The sequence below is a fragment of the Malaya genurostris genome, chromosome 2, assembly GCF_030247185.1.
Source record: "Malaya genurostris strain Urasoe2022 chromosome 2, Malgen_1.1, whole genome shotgun sequence".
NCBI lineage: Eukaryota > Metazoa > Arthropoda > Insecta > Diptera > Culicidae > Malaya > Malaya genurostris.
The window spans coordinates 1,236,401-1,251,566 of NC_080571.1; the positions used below are offsets into that span (position 1 = coordinate 1,236,401).

General features: G+C 34.8%; 1 protein-coding gene across 1 annotated transcript in view; it reads left to right on the forward strand.

Annotated features, from left to right (window-relative positions):
• LOC131432731 (adipokinetic hormone/corazonin-related peptide receptor variant I-like) overlaps positions 1-15,166 on the forward strand; it is a 328,522-nt gene that overhangs the window by 135,451 nt on the left and 177,905 nt on the right. The window contains exon 2 of the mRNA XM_058599210.1: positions 7,433-7,623. Within this exon, the coding sequence (XP_058455193.1) occupies positions 7,433-7,623 (191 nt within the window). The remainder of the gene's footprint in view (positions 1-7,432; positions 7,624-15,166) is intronic.

The window sequence follows — 15,166 nt, forward strand, 5'->3', positions numbered from 1 at the left end:
TTCTGTGCGCAAAACATGTCTGTCACCTCATCATTGTACGCGTACAGCGTTGTACAGAAATCATTGTAAGGAAATCACATGTCTGTCAGGGGTATTACTCATTTCAGACTTTCAGAGAGAAACACAAAGCTTCCCCCGCGTGACTCAGGTCCACTCCATCATCCAGTCATTCACTTGTTAGATACCCTGATTCACTCCCTGCCCCTCCCCGTTGTTGTTTTAAAAAAGCTCTGTTAAAATCCGTTAAAAATCACGTTAAATCCGTTAAAAATCACCATTGCACACGACTTTGCACGCATGGATGTCTGTTGGATATCTGTTCTCTGTGATACTTCGTAGCGCAATAATATTTGAATAAATGTAGAATATCAAAATTACTTATCAATTTTAATGATTATTGAAGAAAAATATCATTATAATGCTTTATGATAGTGGCCCCAACCTTTTTATATCGCGGACAGCAGGACAAAATATATAAAACCTATGGTTTGCCGAAACGCAAACAGGCAGCGTACAATTTACCATCCGAAAAAAACTCTAAATTCACGCTACAGACTCATAACGATTATTGACGGTAATAGAAAAGTTAAACGGATGAGAAAATGACGTTCAAATTGAAATGGCATAGCAGTGGGCATCATTGGAATGCGTGGAATGAAAACTTTTTCTTCTTCTAATTTGCCATTCAAAATTGTTGTCTCGACAACATTTGCGATTGACTTTTAAACTTTTAACTTTTTTCTGTACTTGTTCCTCTATTGTCTGCACTTTATTTTGTACTTTTGTGTGTTTGTTCCTGTACTTTCTGTGCTTGTTTCAGAATTTGTTCCTGTACTTTCTGTACCTGCTCCAGTATTTTTTGTATTTGGTCCTGTAACTTCTGTACTTTTTTCTGCACTCAATTGTGCCAGTATTTCCTATACTTGTTTCCCTCATTTCTGTACTTGGTTTTGTACTTTCTGCACCTGTACCTTCTTTATTTTTTCCTGAACTTAGCTCTGTACTTGTTCCTTTTATTTCTGTACCTGTAGCTGTCCCTGTGAATTTTTCACAGCTCAGAAATTATCTTTGGATGGAAATTATTTCGAATACTCTTAAATTAGAACTATCGAACGACCCTCATGATTGCTCGAGGTTAGTGAAGTAGAATGGTAGAGTGTTCTGTAAAAATGAATCATCTGACAATTGTTTTTTTATTTTTCCCCAAATCAGTACACTTCGCACTTTAAAGCGGTTTTTTCCTTCTCTTAAAAGTTCCCAATGATTCAAGCAAAATATGAAACTGTTCATAGTTACTCAAACGCAAATAATTTGAAATTTCGGAAATACGGCCAATTGAAGACGTTCTGGGTCAAATAAATAACCGAACTTGCAATTTGAAACAATTGACGAAATTTGGAGGTCGTTTAAGCCGAATTTAAGCCGAAAAAAAACAGAAAACATCTTTCTAATTCGAATGGAATCGTTCCAAAAAGCAGAGAGCCGAACAGTTTTGGTGTTTGAGTTAACGGTCTTAATTTGAAGTGGCAGCTGAGGTGTGCTGATCCTGTTGTCTCAGTGCATTGTGAGAGCGATAATTATATCTATCAAGAAGATACATTTCACATTTCTATAGTTTTAGGAAAACAACGAATCATAAAAAAACGTTAATCATTTTCTTTTCTTAGAGTCGTTTTATAATTTGACTTCACGGTATTGAACCCAAATGTATATATCGGAAAATGGGAACCTGTTTGCTGTTCATTTGGCACCCTTACTTAATTGAACATGTGATTCGAAATAAAGAAACACGTGAATCAAGTAGGCTCAGTGAATTTTTTGCACAAAACAGCTCGTTTGGCGCCAAACGGTTTTATTAATAATCTAGTATTCATATTTTGCTCTTCAGCGGGCAGCAGCATTGCATAACTCGATACGCGCCAAACAATCATTGAAGATCTAGCATGCATTGAATGGAAAATTTCCAATTCTAAACGACCCAATTTTCTAGTTTTTCTCTACTTTCCCGAAGGATTTTCCTTATGTACTATAGCCTAAAACCTCCGCATAAACGTCACCTTTCGAACAAAAAAAATCATTTGAAGATCGGCCCACGCATACCAGAGAACATTAGCAACACACACTTTTTTCGCTATTATTTTATATATATATATATATATATATATATAGATAGATAACATAATGTAATATAATACAAAATAACACAATTATATACTTATAATATTATATAATATAATATAATACAATATAATGTGATATAATGCAATTCAATATAATACCATATAACATAATATAACATAACAAAATATAATATTTATTTTTTAATAATAATAACAATAATAATAATAATATTAACAACAATATATAGTACAATGTTACATAATTCAATTCGATACAACCTTCAACCTACAAGCCATTTCGCACCCTCTCATTCTGCTACTAACGCAGAAGGCGATAGCAGCCAGTCGACGCCGTTCTATTGACCAAATGTCATCATAGACGCTCGGGAAGGCATGAAATAGGAACTTGTGAGGACTTAGTTATCTCACCATTTGACGACCACCTTATGTTTGAATGACAGCTTTTCATCGAAACCTTGAAGTATTGCAAAAGAAACCTTTTTGCCTTTCTCATATAGAAAGGCTATGCAATCATCGTGAAAACCGACATTTGAACGGAGTGGCATATACTATTCGACTCAGCGCGTCGAGATAATAAAATGTCAGTGTGTGTGTGTGTGTGTGACAAATAATGTCACTCGATTTTCTCAGATGGCTGAACCGATTTTCACCAACTCAGATTCAAATGAAAGGTCTTATAGTCCCATAGATCGCTATCGAATTTTATCTCGACTTCCGGTTCCGGAACTACAAGAAAATATGTGCAAATTTATGAGCAAATGCGCACTCAATTTTCTCAGAAATTTCTTAGCCGATTTTTACCAACTAAGATGCAAATAAAAGGTCTTGAAATTGTTTAAAAAGTTCTCGAAAACCCCGATCCAGATCCGACTTCCGGTTCCGGTATTACTGTGCGATTAGCGAAAATTTTCAATTTCAAGAGTATTTTTTCACAAGTGATGGCGAAACGAGGTGTACATTCTAAAAAAAAATTCATCTTGTTGATAGATCTTGCTGATTAGTGAATATATATCTACTGTGGGACTACTAGTCCCTGGTTTTCGCTTCCAAAAGCACTGATAATAGTGAAGAAAAGCTCTGAAAACGGAACTCACTTCGATTCAATTTCGTATAGCGTGCAGAGTTTCCACGGTTAAATTTATATTTTCAGGTGAAAAATATGTGAATTTGTTAATCTTTTATTCAATTTGTACCTACTTGTTAGTGTTATTACAAGATCATGATAACGATGCTTTTCTATAAAAGCTTATTTATTGTCTTTCTCATACAGAAAGTTTATACAATCACATGAAGAATTGATTAGTGAAATTTGTCGCGGAGGGCTAAATGTTCTATATCATTCCGCACAGTTCATCGAGCTGAGCATAGGGTAAAGTGTGTTTAAAACCGTCATTGGGAGCGACAATAAAAAAGGGCAAAATTCTTCTAAATTTGGTTCAAAACTGATTCAATTTGTAGGCTATATTAGTTACTTACTAAACGAACCGACTTTGGCTATCCTGGTTCCAAGTAATGTAAATAGTGGTCAAAAACTATGGAACGAAATTCGCTCAATTTTCTCAGAGATGATTTGATCGATTTCCACAAACAGGCTTAAATACAAGTTCCTGTAGTCTCATAGGTTGCTGTTTAATTTCATCCGAATCCGACTTCCGGTTCCAGAAAAATAGGGTAAAGTGTGTTCAATCATTTAGTGCGACGATGCAAAATAGAGGACAAAATTGACATAACTGTTTACAAATTGAAAAGATCGTAATAGTTTATATTCAAAAAAAGTTTCTTATTTTATTGAAGGTTGATTTCTTGAACGAATTTTCTAATGATATTTTTGGAAATATAAGTAATATGAGAAAAGCATAATTACACCACTAGGTGGATCAGTAGTATCCGTTTTTCGGTTGATTTTCCAATTATTGAAGAAGTGTTGTTCAGCGCATATTTTTTCAAGAGTGCCCAATCGATTCTTATGACAATTTTGGTACAATTTATAGTTTCCGATTTACCACGATTCAAAGAAAGTACCTGCAAAAATACATCCGCTCTTCTTACAAATCAGTCATGAGTCGAACTGGGCTCTCCATCGGTGCAGAACGAATTGTGTTATTCTGAAAATATGTACAAAGTTTCATTCTAATAGAACGTTTACCCTCATTTTGACACCTTCTCTGCTGTTAATTTCCTAAATTACCCTTATACAATAATTAATGATTGGCAACACTGCGAACGAGCAAACAATAATCATCAGAACGATCAGAAAGTTTCGATAGTCAAAATAATACATCAAGGAATATCGCAAATTGAATGATTCTACTTTTAAACTAACTGTTAAAATGTATTCTTTAAAACATTTTGCTGAAAATAGTGAAGTTTGAATGTCACAATGACAAGATATTGTTTTTCTTCTGAATAGTGCTAAAATTTATTTATTATGCTGAAGGAACCAGTTCCGTGAGTCGTAAAAAGCCGAAATATCTGTGATGTGGTTAGACAGTATGGATTGGTTTGTTCTGACATTATTCTTAGAGTGATTCCGGAAATGTTCGTTTCAAACAGTTGGTTCTGGAAATGTTCGTTGAAACACAATTTTCAGATTAAATAACACAAAACGAAACCATTGAAATCCATTTGAACATTTTTATGAATTTCGCAAGGTTCTTATACAAATATCCCAAGCGATTGACTTGGTAAATTTCTTCTCTGTATCAAAAGGCAAATTTATGAAATACATTTATAATCCTTATGTCGGGAAATTATAGTTCGTTATCATGACACTCATGATTTTCTGATTTTAGTTAGTTTTGTTTTGTAACTAGCACTTTCAGTAGTCTCAATTCCTGAATTTCGAAGGATTTAATATTTTTGAAAACATACTTATGCAGAAGCTTCAACCAATAATTTGTATTGATATTCTTGATTACAACAGAAGAAACCAATGTATTGAGTGATATTATTACTGATTTCATCTTACAGTCAGAATTCAATAATAAGCCGCAGAGAGATTTTAATTCCTACTAAAGAAGAGACAATAATGGCATAGTCATGGATAATAATAACGGCCCATTTTTCTGGTCTCGTCAAAGCAAATTGACTTCGGCTATACTAGCTTTCGGTTCCGGAAGTACCGCAAAGAGTGACCAAAAAATTCCAAAATGGAACTCAATTCGTTCTCATATCTACAACTGGAACAATTTTTACTTAGAATCAAATGAAAGGTCTGACGTTCTTATAGGTTTCAGTTCAATTTTATCTAATTCCGGGTTCAGAATTATGGGCTTCCGGTATTAAAAGTTTTGAATTGCCACCTCAAGTGAGAAACAAAAAATCGTTCAAAATATTTCAACTCTTATTGTTAATTGATAGCCTAACAATCCAACGTCGGCAAAAGTGATCTCTGCATATTGGTTCCGGAAGTTCCGGAAATAGTAATCCAGAGCTCCTAAATGAAGTTCATTTTGATATGATTCAGAGACGGCCTAACCTCTCACAATTCGAATGAAAGGTAATGTTCCATAAATTTCCGTTGACTTAAGTTTAGAACTAAATTCTGGTTCCAGAGATCTAAGGTCGTGAGAGTTCGAAGCTTAAGCCGTCATTTCATTGGCGGTTCAATGTATAGGGCACGGGTCTTATGAACCAATTGTCGTATATTCGAGCTCCGACCTGGAAGGGCTGCAAAGTCTGTTGAAACAGTAGGTCATATTCCACAGACGAAAGGCTTAGGTCTCAATTTACCAGATGTAAAATTACCTTTCGCATTTTTAGGTTCAAGCGACAGGAATCCCCCGGTATGCGAAAAATGCATGAATACACGCAGAGAAATAGAGCACATTAGATTCTAATATATTGAGTCTTTAAGACAACTTCAAACAACTGTTTGAATCAAATAAAATTATTTTTGATTTGAAATTTGAGTTAAATAAAACTCTTTTTGAATCAAATTTAGTGTGGCAATGTATATTAGATTCAAATATGTTGAGATATAGATTCAAATTTCAAAATTTTATTGAAATAAATCAAAAACTTACTTGATTCAAATGCTTGTTACAGTACATTAAATGTATTTGTTGTTGGATAGATGTAAATAAAAAATTATGTTGACTCTTGAATTAAACTGAATCAAATATACTGAGTCTTAGCTTCAAATTCATGGGTACTGATTAAAAATTTTCGTCCTTGAATCAAGTGCCAGAGATTATTGATTCTAAAACATTTTCATTGAATCAAACATTGGTACTAGTTGATTTCGTGATATTTAACACAACTTTTGCAAAGATTTCATTTTGTTACATCATTTAAAAGGAAAATGTACGGAAGTAATAACTTTCGAAGCAATAGACAAATTCAAACTATCTGCACTATTTAAATCGTTCGAATTGTGCGTTACTATTGTGAGTGCTTTCATAGCATAGGTAGGTTTTGAATTATGTATGTAAAGCGAAATTACATTTGTATTCATTCCAGAGAACGTTTTCACAATAGAGCTTTTGTAAATTATTGAACGAAAGAAAGAAAAGGAGTCCCAACCGCTACCGTACTCAGCTGATCGCACAAAATGCATTAAATTATAAATAAAAATTTAATTTACAATTAGTCAAAAATTCTTTTTAAATAATAATTTATTGAATTAAAAAGAAATCCATCATTGAATCTACACACAGAATTAAATAGAAACTAAATTAATTTGCTTTGAATCAAATTTGAAATTATTCTAACAAAAATATGCTCTTCGAAAAAATATTTTTTACTATTTGACTATTTGAAGAAGGCATTTTCACACAACTAGTTATATTAAGAAGAGATTTTTATTTTTATTTTCAATGTGTTGTCACTCAGAAGTGATTGGAGTGCGTCAAACTTTCTGATTTTGATCACATAATTATTTTTGAACAAGAATCCCGTTTTGAATTTAAACTCAGCTAGCTTGGGCCAAGGCTATTGGTTTACTAAATATTTCACCTTAAAAACGGAAATATTTTCAGCGAGCTAAGTACTGGTAATTAATTAATTTATATGAGATAAAACTTTGTGCAACGGGACGTGATTCGAAGGATGATTTTGTAACGACCGATGTTTACATATTGCTTTCCCACTTTTTTCTGTTTTTCGCCATAACTCGTAGAAACACACGCCACCTCGTATAGCATCAGTATAGAGAACAAACACGCTTCGAATTCTAAATCAAATTTGCTAAACTACCACAACCATTTCCTGAGGCACGGCATATTGACATTACGCTAAATTTGGCAATGCCTACTTTGATTAACCACCGTTTCTTTTGTATTCCGTTGCAGGCCATACCGACTCCACCGTGGCGGTTATAATCGTATACTGCGTGCTGTTCATCATAGCGGCCGGCGGCAATCTGTCGGTGGTAATAACATTGTTTCGGTCCCGACGGCACCGGCGGTCTCGGGTCAGTCTTATGATTTGCCACCTGGCCGTAGCCGACCTGATGGTCGCGTTCATCATGATACCGCTCGAGGTAAGAGTGCCGGGTTTTTTGGTTAGGAATATCTTCCCAGTGACGTTCATCCCTCCGGTCGGATGCGAACTTTGTGGGTGAAGAAAACCACGGTTCGCATAAGTGGAGTGAACAATGTTTCCGGTTGTAAGGTTATTTCATTTAATGGGGGGAGGAAGATGCCTGTTCAAGATTTTTCAATTTTTCCAGCAATAATCAATCGGAAATTTTGTTAGATCCGTTCCATAATGGTAAGAGAAAAAATGAAAACTGAACCAAGAAATTGGGCTTGAAGTAGATGAAACAACGTACCATTCTATACATTTTATATACATAATTCTACAGATAAGACTGATGAGTTCAGTTTTCCTTTTTTACTGAAAACTTTTCTTGTAAACAAATGGCCAGAACACGTCGATAAATTGCGCTTTAAACATATGGATGTGTAGAAAAACTCACCCTGAAAGAAATAATATTGCAATTAACAAATTTCAACGGGAGCGAAATGTAGATTGATGATACAAGCCTTCAAAGCCGAGATATAGGGTAAGGGCTCCCTATTTCATCTCATTTGTCAGGACGTTACCTTAAAAACCTGATTTAACCACCAAAATCACTACGATTTTTTCAGATTTCTGCTTAATTCGCCTTGCTCCACATTGCGAATTGATTCACATTCCTTGGAAATTAAAATAATAATCGAAAAATCAGCTATAAACACTTCTGATATGTTTACTACTGTGCTCCTAATTTCATCTCAAAGGTTTTGTATTCATCCTATCGTTGGTCCTTTATTCATCCCATAAATTAGCAATGGCGACAGCAATCAAAACCAAAATGTTGCACTATTGCACTCTCAGGTTCAAAATGTCAGAATTTTCCTTAAAAAGGGCCTAATGCCAACTATGATACAACACACGATATTTAAAAAAAAAACAATTTGGAATCATTTCGACGTTTAAAATTTTTTTGGATCGTTTTTATTACCTTTCGTTTCAAATTTAAAATTTTACTCTGCAGTTAATTTGGAGAATTAAAAAAAAAACAAAAATAGAATTGTTACTATTTATACATTAGCCCTTTTAAATACAAAATGTAGAACCAGAGATGCCATTCATACAGATTTATCTGTATTGTATAGATTTTTGCGTTCGCGTTCGTTGAATCAGATTACAGATTTTTAAAATTTAACACAGATTTGTAAAGGTTCATAAAAAGTGAGAAGTAAAACGTTAGACTTTTCTCTCTGAGTATCTATTAGTATTTGATTACAGTACTTCTTTAAAAGTTTATTAATCAACGGACAAATCACATGTTAAAATGGAAATCTTTTGTGCAATTGTTTGATGATGAACACTGATAAACATTTATATTAAAATTTAAAACCAATTTGAATTTGATTCATTTTATTAGTGAAAACAGATAGAGCAGATACATATTTTCTATGAAAATATCTGGCCTCTCTGTGCACAGCCGATGAAACACACACATTTAACAGTGTTATGGTGACGTATAGCGGAAAGAAACCAGTGCTACTAGATTTGCCACAATGGCTATTTGATTAGTATTTAACACGCTCTATTTGGTAATATTAGAATCCGAAACAGTTTTATTTATATATAAATATCAATGATATAACAAAACTAATGTCACGAATACCAAAAAATACTTGTTGATGATAATTTGAAGAAGAAAAAATATTTTATTTTATTTAACATTATGAGAAAACTTGGCAACCTTGCGATACGAAATGAGATGGAAACAAAGCGCAATCAAGTGAATTAAGTGCAAATTTTCATCTCATATTTTTCATTGCTTTTATGGTTTATCAGGTAATTTCAGAAGTCTTTAATCGTTAAATAAACAAGTGGAAAGTAAACATTACTAACTATAAAGTCATCCAACATTGAATAGTTGTGTAATTATGTGAAATAGTGATCATGTTTGGAGACGAGCCGATTAGTAAATATTCAGAAACATGATGAATTGTAAAACTTCAGACGAAAGTGGTTCCTAAATTAAAAAGTGAGTTTATTTAAATGAAAAAAAGCGATCGTTGAAGGTTTTTAAACTATTTTTTTCAATTGGAAAGTGTGGCAAAACCTAGAATAAATGTTTTAAAACGTTCCACAGTTTCGTTCAGGTACGTTCAAAGATATGATTAATATTCAAAGTTATGAGGAATGAGAAGGAATGAGATGGAAATTAGAGCTGAGATGAAATAGGGAGCCCTTACCCTACGATGAACAAGTAGAGGTATGCATTTCCGAGCGTTCCAATTTTCAGCAGTTCTTCAGTCAGAAAGAAATACAACACGACCGCTAAACTCAATTAATCATTCTGAAAATTTCACAGAATATTTTCAACTAAATTTCGAAGACATTGTCAGGCGGGTTTTTCTATATTCTGCACCGTTTCCAAGAAAATATAATTTGAAACGGGAAAATAGCAAAAAACCTACCACTTTACGGTACTGTCCTCAGCCCTTAAGTTCCAAAAAGTTTCTCAATTTCATAATTAACAATGTTGATATTTCAAATTCTTACACATACATTATACTGTCCCTTGACATTGCTATTCCACTATTTGAAGTTGGACTGAATACGACTGGTGAGGTTATGTTAAGGTAACGGGATGTCATCGTTCGTCAAGATTAGTTGATACTTTCCTGACGGAAGTTTTCATACGTTCTGCGTCGTGTTTTTTTTTGTAGTAACTGCATCCAACTACTGCTGACGTTCCATTACCGTTAGCCGTGCCAACGACATCCGCCTGACGGAAATTGTGAGTTGTGCTATTGCTATTGAAATAGAACTGCCCGCATAAAGCAGAACAGTGTTGTGAAGAATAAAATAACTAAATTTGCATGACGACAGTCACTATGCAAAATACATTAATGCTGGAAGGCGTAGCTTAACTCTCAAATGCGCACCGTTGTTTAGAGATTACATACCGAGAACCTCTCAATTCAGGCGTTTCAAGTAATTCTGTATCGGAATAAGAAACAGTATAATCGATCGTTTGAGAATAGTGAATGGAAAATTTTAGGTATAAAGTGGTCATGTGCAAATGCGAGTTTCTATGTGACTTTGCCTCTACTTGCAGGATCTCAACTCAAAGCCGTGATATTACATTATTTTTCCGAACGATACATTCTACAAATTGTTTCGATGATATTGCTTATTGTGTAAAATCTTGACAGTTTTTTTTTACTAAAAATCACTAAAATAGAAGTATTGATCGATCAGCATTTGCCATTCTATTCCGCACATTGCCATTACAAACCGTTGAATCTCCTCCATTTCCTAATTCTTCTTCAAGCTACCGATTTGCTGGTGTTAGAATTCAAACTACCAGAAAATGTTTATCTGTAGTTCGTTCTTTTTTATTTAATACTTTTTCTAAGGTACACTTTCCTGTCTTCCTGTTTTTTCTTTCATTCCGTCTCTCTGTGTTTCTGTCCTTCTGTCTTTCTGTATTTCTGTTTTTCTGTCTTTTTGTCTTTCTGTCTTTCTGTCTTTCTGTCTTTCTGTCTTTCTGTCTTTCTGTCTTTTTGTCTTTCTGTCTTTCTGTCTTTCTGTCTTTCTGTCTTTCTGTCTTTTTGTCTTTCTGTCTTTCTGTCTTTCTGTCTTTCTGTCTTTCTGTCTTTCTGTCTTTCTGTCTTTCTGTCTTTCTGTCTTTCTGTCTTTCTGTCTTTCTGTCTTTCTGTTTTTCTGTTTTTCTGTTTTTCTGTTTTTCTGTCTTTCTGTCTTTCTGTCTTTCTGCCTTTCTGCCTTTCTGTCTTTCTGTCTTTCTGCCTTTCTGTCTTTCTGTCTTTCTGTCTTTCTGTCTTTCTGTCTTTCTGTCTTTCTGCCTTTCTATCTTTCTACCTTTCTGTCTTTCTCTCTTTCTGTCTTTCTGTCTTTCTGTCTTTCTGTCTTTCTGTCTTTCTGTCTTTCTGTCTTTCTGTCTTTCTGCCTTTCTGTCTTTCTGCCTTTCTGCCTTTCTGTCTTTCTGTCTTTCTGTCTTTCTGTCTTTCTGTCTTTCTGTTTTTCTGTCTTCCTGTCTTTCTGTCTTTCTGCCTTTCTGTCTTTCTGTCTTTCTGTCTTTCTGCCTTTCTGTCTTTCTGTCTTTCTGTCTTTCTGTCTTTCTGTCTTTCTGTCTTTCTGTCTTTCTGTCTTTCTGTCTTTCTGTCTTTTTGTCTTTCTGTCTTTCTGTCTTTCTGTCTTTCTGTTTTTCTGTCTTTCTGTCTTTCTGTCTTTCTGCCTTTCTGCCTTTCTGTCTTTCTGTCTTTCTGCCTTTCTGTCTTTCTGTCTTTCTGTCTTTCTGTCTTTCTGTCTTTCTGTCTTTCTGCCTTTCTATCTTTCTATCTTTCTGTCTTTCTCTCTTTCTGTCTTTCTGTCTTTCTGTCTTTCTGTCTTTCTGTCTTTCTGTCTTTCTGTCTTTCTGTCTTTCTGTCTTTCTGCCTTTCTGTCTTTCTGCCTTTCTGTCTTTCTTTCTTTCTGCCTTTCTGTCTTTCTGCCTTTCTGCCTTTCTGTCTTTCTGTCTTTCTGTCTTTCTGTCTTTCTGTCTTTCTGTCTTTCTGTCTTTCTGTCTCTGTCTTTCTGTCTTTCTGTCTTTCTGTCTTTCTGTCTTTCTGTCTTTTTGTCTTTCTGTCTTTCTGTCTTTCTGTCTTTCTGTCTTTCTGTCTTTCTGTCTTTCTGTCTTTCTGTCTTTCTGTCTTTCTGTCTTTCTGTCTTTCTGTCTTTCTGTCTTTCTGTCTTTCTGTCTTTCTGTCTTTCTGTCTTTCTGTCTTTCTGTTTTTCTGTCTTTCTGTCTTTCTGTCTTTCTGCCTTTCTGTCTTTCTGCCTTTCTGTCTTTCTGCCTTTCTGTCTTTCTGTCTTTCTGTCTTTCTGTCTTTCTGCCTTTCAGTCTTTCTGCCTTTCTGTCTTTCTGTCTTTCTATCATTCTGTCTTTCTGTCTTTCTGCCTTTCTGTTTTTCTCTCTTTCTGTCTTTCTGTCTTTCTGTCTTTCTGTCTTTCTGCCTTTCTGTCTTTCTGTCTTTCTGTCTTTCTGTCTTTCTGTCTTTCTGTCTTTCTGTCTTTCTGTCTTTCTGTCTTTCTGTCTTTCTGTCTTTCTGTCTTTCTGTCTTTCTGTCTTTCTGTCTTTCTGTCTTTCTGTCTTTCTGTCTTTCTGTCTTTCTGTCTTTCTGTCTTTCTGTCTTTCTGTCTTTCTGTCTTTCTGTCTTTCTGTCTTTCTGTCTTTCTGTCTTTCTGTCTTTCTGTCTTTCTGTCTTTCTGTCTTTCTGTCTTTCTGTCTTTCTGTCTTTCTGTCTTTCTGTCTTTCTGTCTTTCTGTCTTTCTGTCTTTCTGTCTTTCTGTCTTTCTGTCTTTCTGTCTTTCTGTCTTTCTGTCTTTCTGTCTTTCTGTCTTTCTGTCAATTTATTTTAAAACGAGTTTAAAGCAGAAACAACGTAAAAAACTTATTTATATTTTGGGGGACGGATGTACCCTGGCAAGTACAACCATCGTGTTTCTAGTTCCACATACTGACTGGGCCAAAACGTCCATCTCGAGAAGCCAACCCCGAAAGACATGAAAGTTTTGAATCTACCATTCGAAGCAAATCATCGTTACGTGTTTGCTTGCAGTCTATGTTCCGATGTTAGCAACAATGACTATGTTCATCGGTGATACAGCAGGCTGGATTAAAATGCATTATGTGCACAAAACAAAAACTGGAAATACTCGGAATAGTAAGCTTTGTGTCGGAGCAGCTGTGCGAAGCTTTCATTTGACACTGTTTTGTATCCTATGACACAACGGAATACTACATGAACGAACCACAACACGTCTCAGAGCTACTGTACATTAGTTTAAATCGCATTTCATTTATTTTGCATTCACTATATTTTGTGCATCATGTTTAGTATTCCGTAGTGAAGCGTATCAGTAAAGACGCACACAGTAGAGTAGCATGCTTATAATACCTTTCTGTTTAAAAGCAAATTTCTTCAACTGCAATGTTAGTGAACCGACGAATTCACTCTGACTTGAAAATTGTTTGATCCGCTTAGTCTGGAAGTTTACTTTTCCAACGTAAAACACGAAAAAGGTTCCTGTTTGGCAAAACGAATCAATACTAAGTAGAGTGATTCGCTGATACCTGCTTCATAAACGACTTGAATAGGGTAATACTCTTACATAACCATGCTCCGTTTGATACCTCGAAACTGGTCCGTCACCGTCTCGCAATCCACAATGTTACCAAAAAATCTGTTGATTAAAAGAGGTGAACTTTTATTGCGAAGACCATTTTCGAAGTAAACAAAATTTTGATTTTCGTAAGTCTATTTGTAATTATTTTTCAATTTTTTACGTTTTCAATCAGCTCATAAGTGCATTAGCAGAGCCATCTCTCGGATCAACATCAATCCAATAAGTAGGCGTAAGTCTGTTTGTTGTTTTTTTTATCACTCACTGGAGGCTCACTTTTATGTTATACTAATCAAGCCTGTTGAAGTGTGCAATCTGAGCATGAAATAAAACAGTTTGCGATCGCAGTAGGCGTGTTCGTGAAAGTAGAATGAGTTTCTTATGTCGTTTTCGCTTGATGCCAAACCTAACCCAGTTTCCACTCTAACTGCTGTCAAACCGTTTGTTTGAAGCCAGTTTTGAACCTAGTTTCAACGTGGTTGAACTGAAAATCGAGTCAGTTTCGAACCGGGTTTTCATATCAGGTTTGCTCAAACTCCCGTTGCTAAGTGCGAAATCAACACAGTTTCGTGGAAAGTGTTCGTTTGATGAAACTACCCTGGGTCAGTTTCAGTTTTCGCAAGCGAAAACGACATTAGTGATATGCATGCTTCCAGGAAAACATTCAGGCTGCTTCGATCGGACTCCATACATGAATTTGGAATTTTGATTCTGAATTCCGATCAAATTCGAGATTAGCATACCATGGACGTTTCACTAAGTCGTGATATTTTGTTTCGGTTGTGATGCAGAATCGGAAAAAAATCACACAAGTGGTCGCTTGTAAGCTCTGTTGTATACTGTTATGTTTGCTTACTATCATTACGACATCATCATTTTCTTACACTCTAAGAAACATTGAAAATTACGCATGACGTAAAATCAAGCATGCCGTATTTTTATGGGTGATAACTAAATATTATATCCAAGTATACCTGTTCGTTCCCGTTCCGAATCTGCGTTTTCTTCCTGGTGGAACAACAACTTAACCAAATTGGTTCTGCATAAAACTGGCTTGTCTGAAAATTTATCAATGTTTCTATTAGTGGTTTATTCTTAATGCAGAGTTTCATTTTTATAAGAGAATATAAATGCTTAATATGTTTATTACACTTCGTCTGGACTCCTTTTATGTGGTTCTGAAAAGTGAAATTTTTGTCATACGTTTATGCTAATAATTTGCTTGAACAGATCATGAAAATTCACAACCATTCAATTTGATAACGCGATTAATGTTTGGTTTTAGCAAGAAGCTTTGGGTCAACGAAGAAAGACTATTTAATTAGGTTTTTCCAAAATTGAAAAATACATAAACTGAATACGCGTCTATTGCTCGTTATTTGCGAACATTG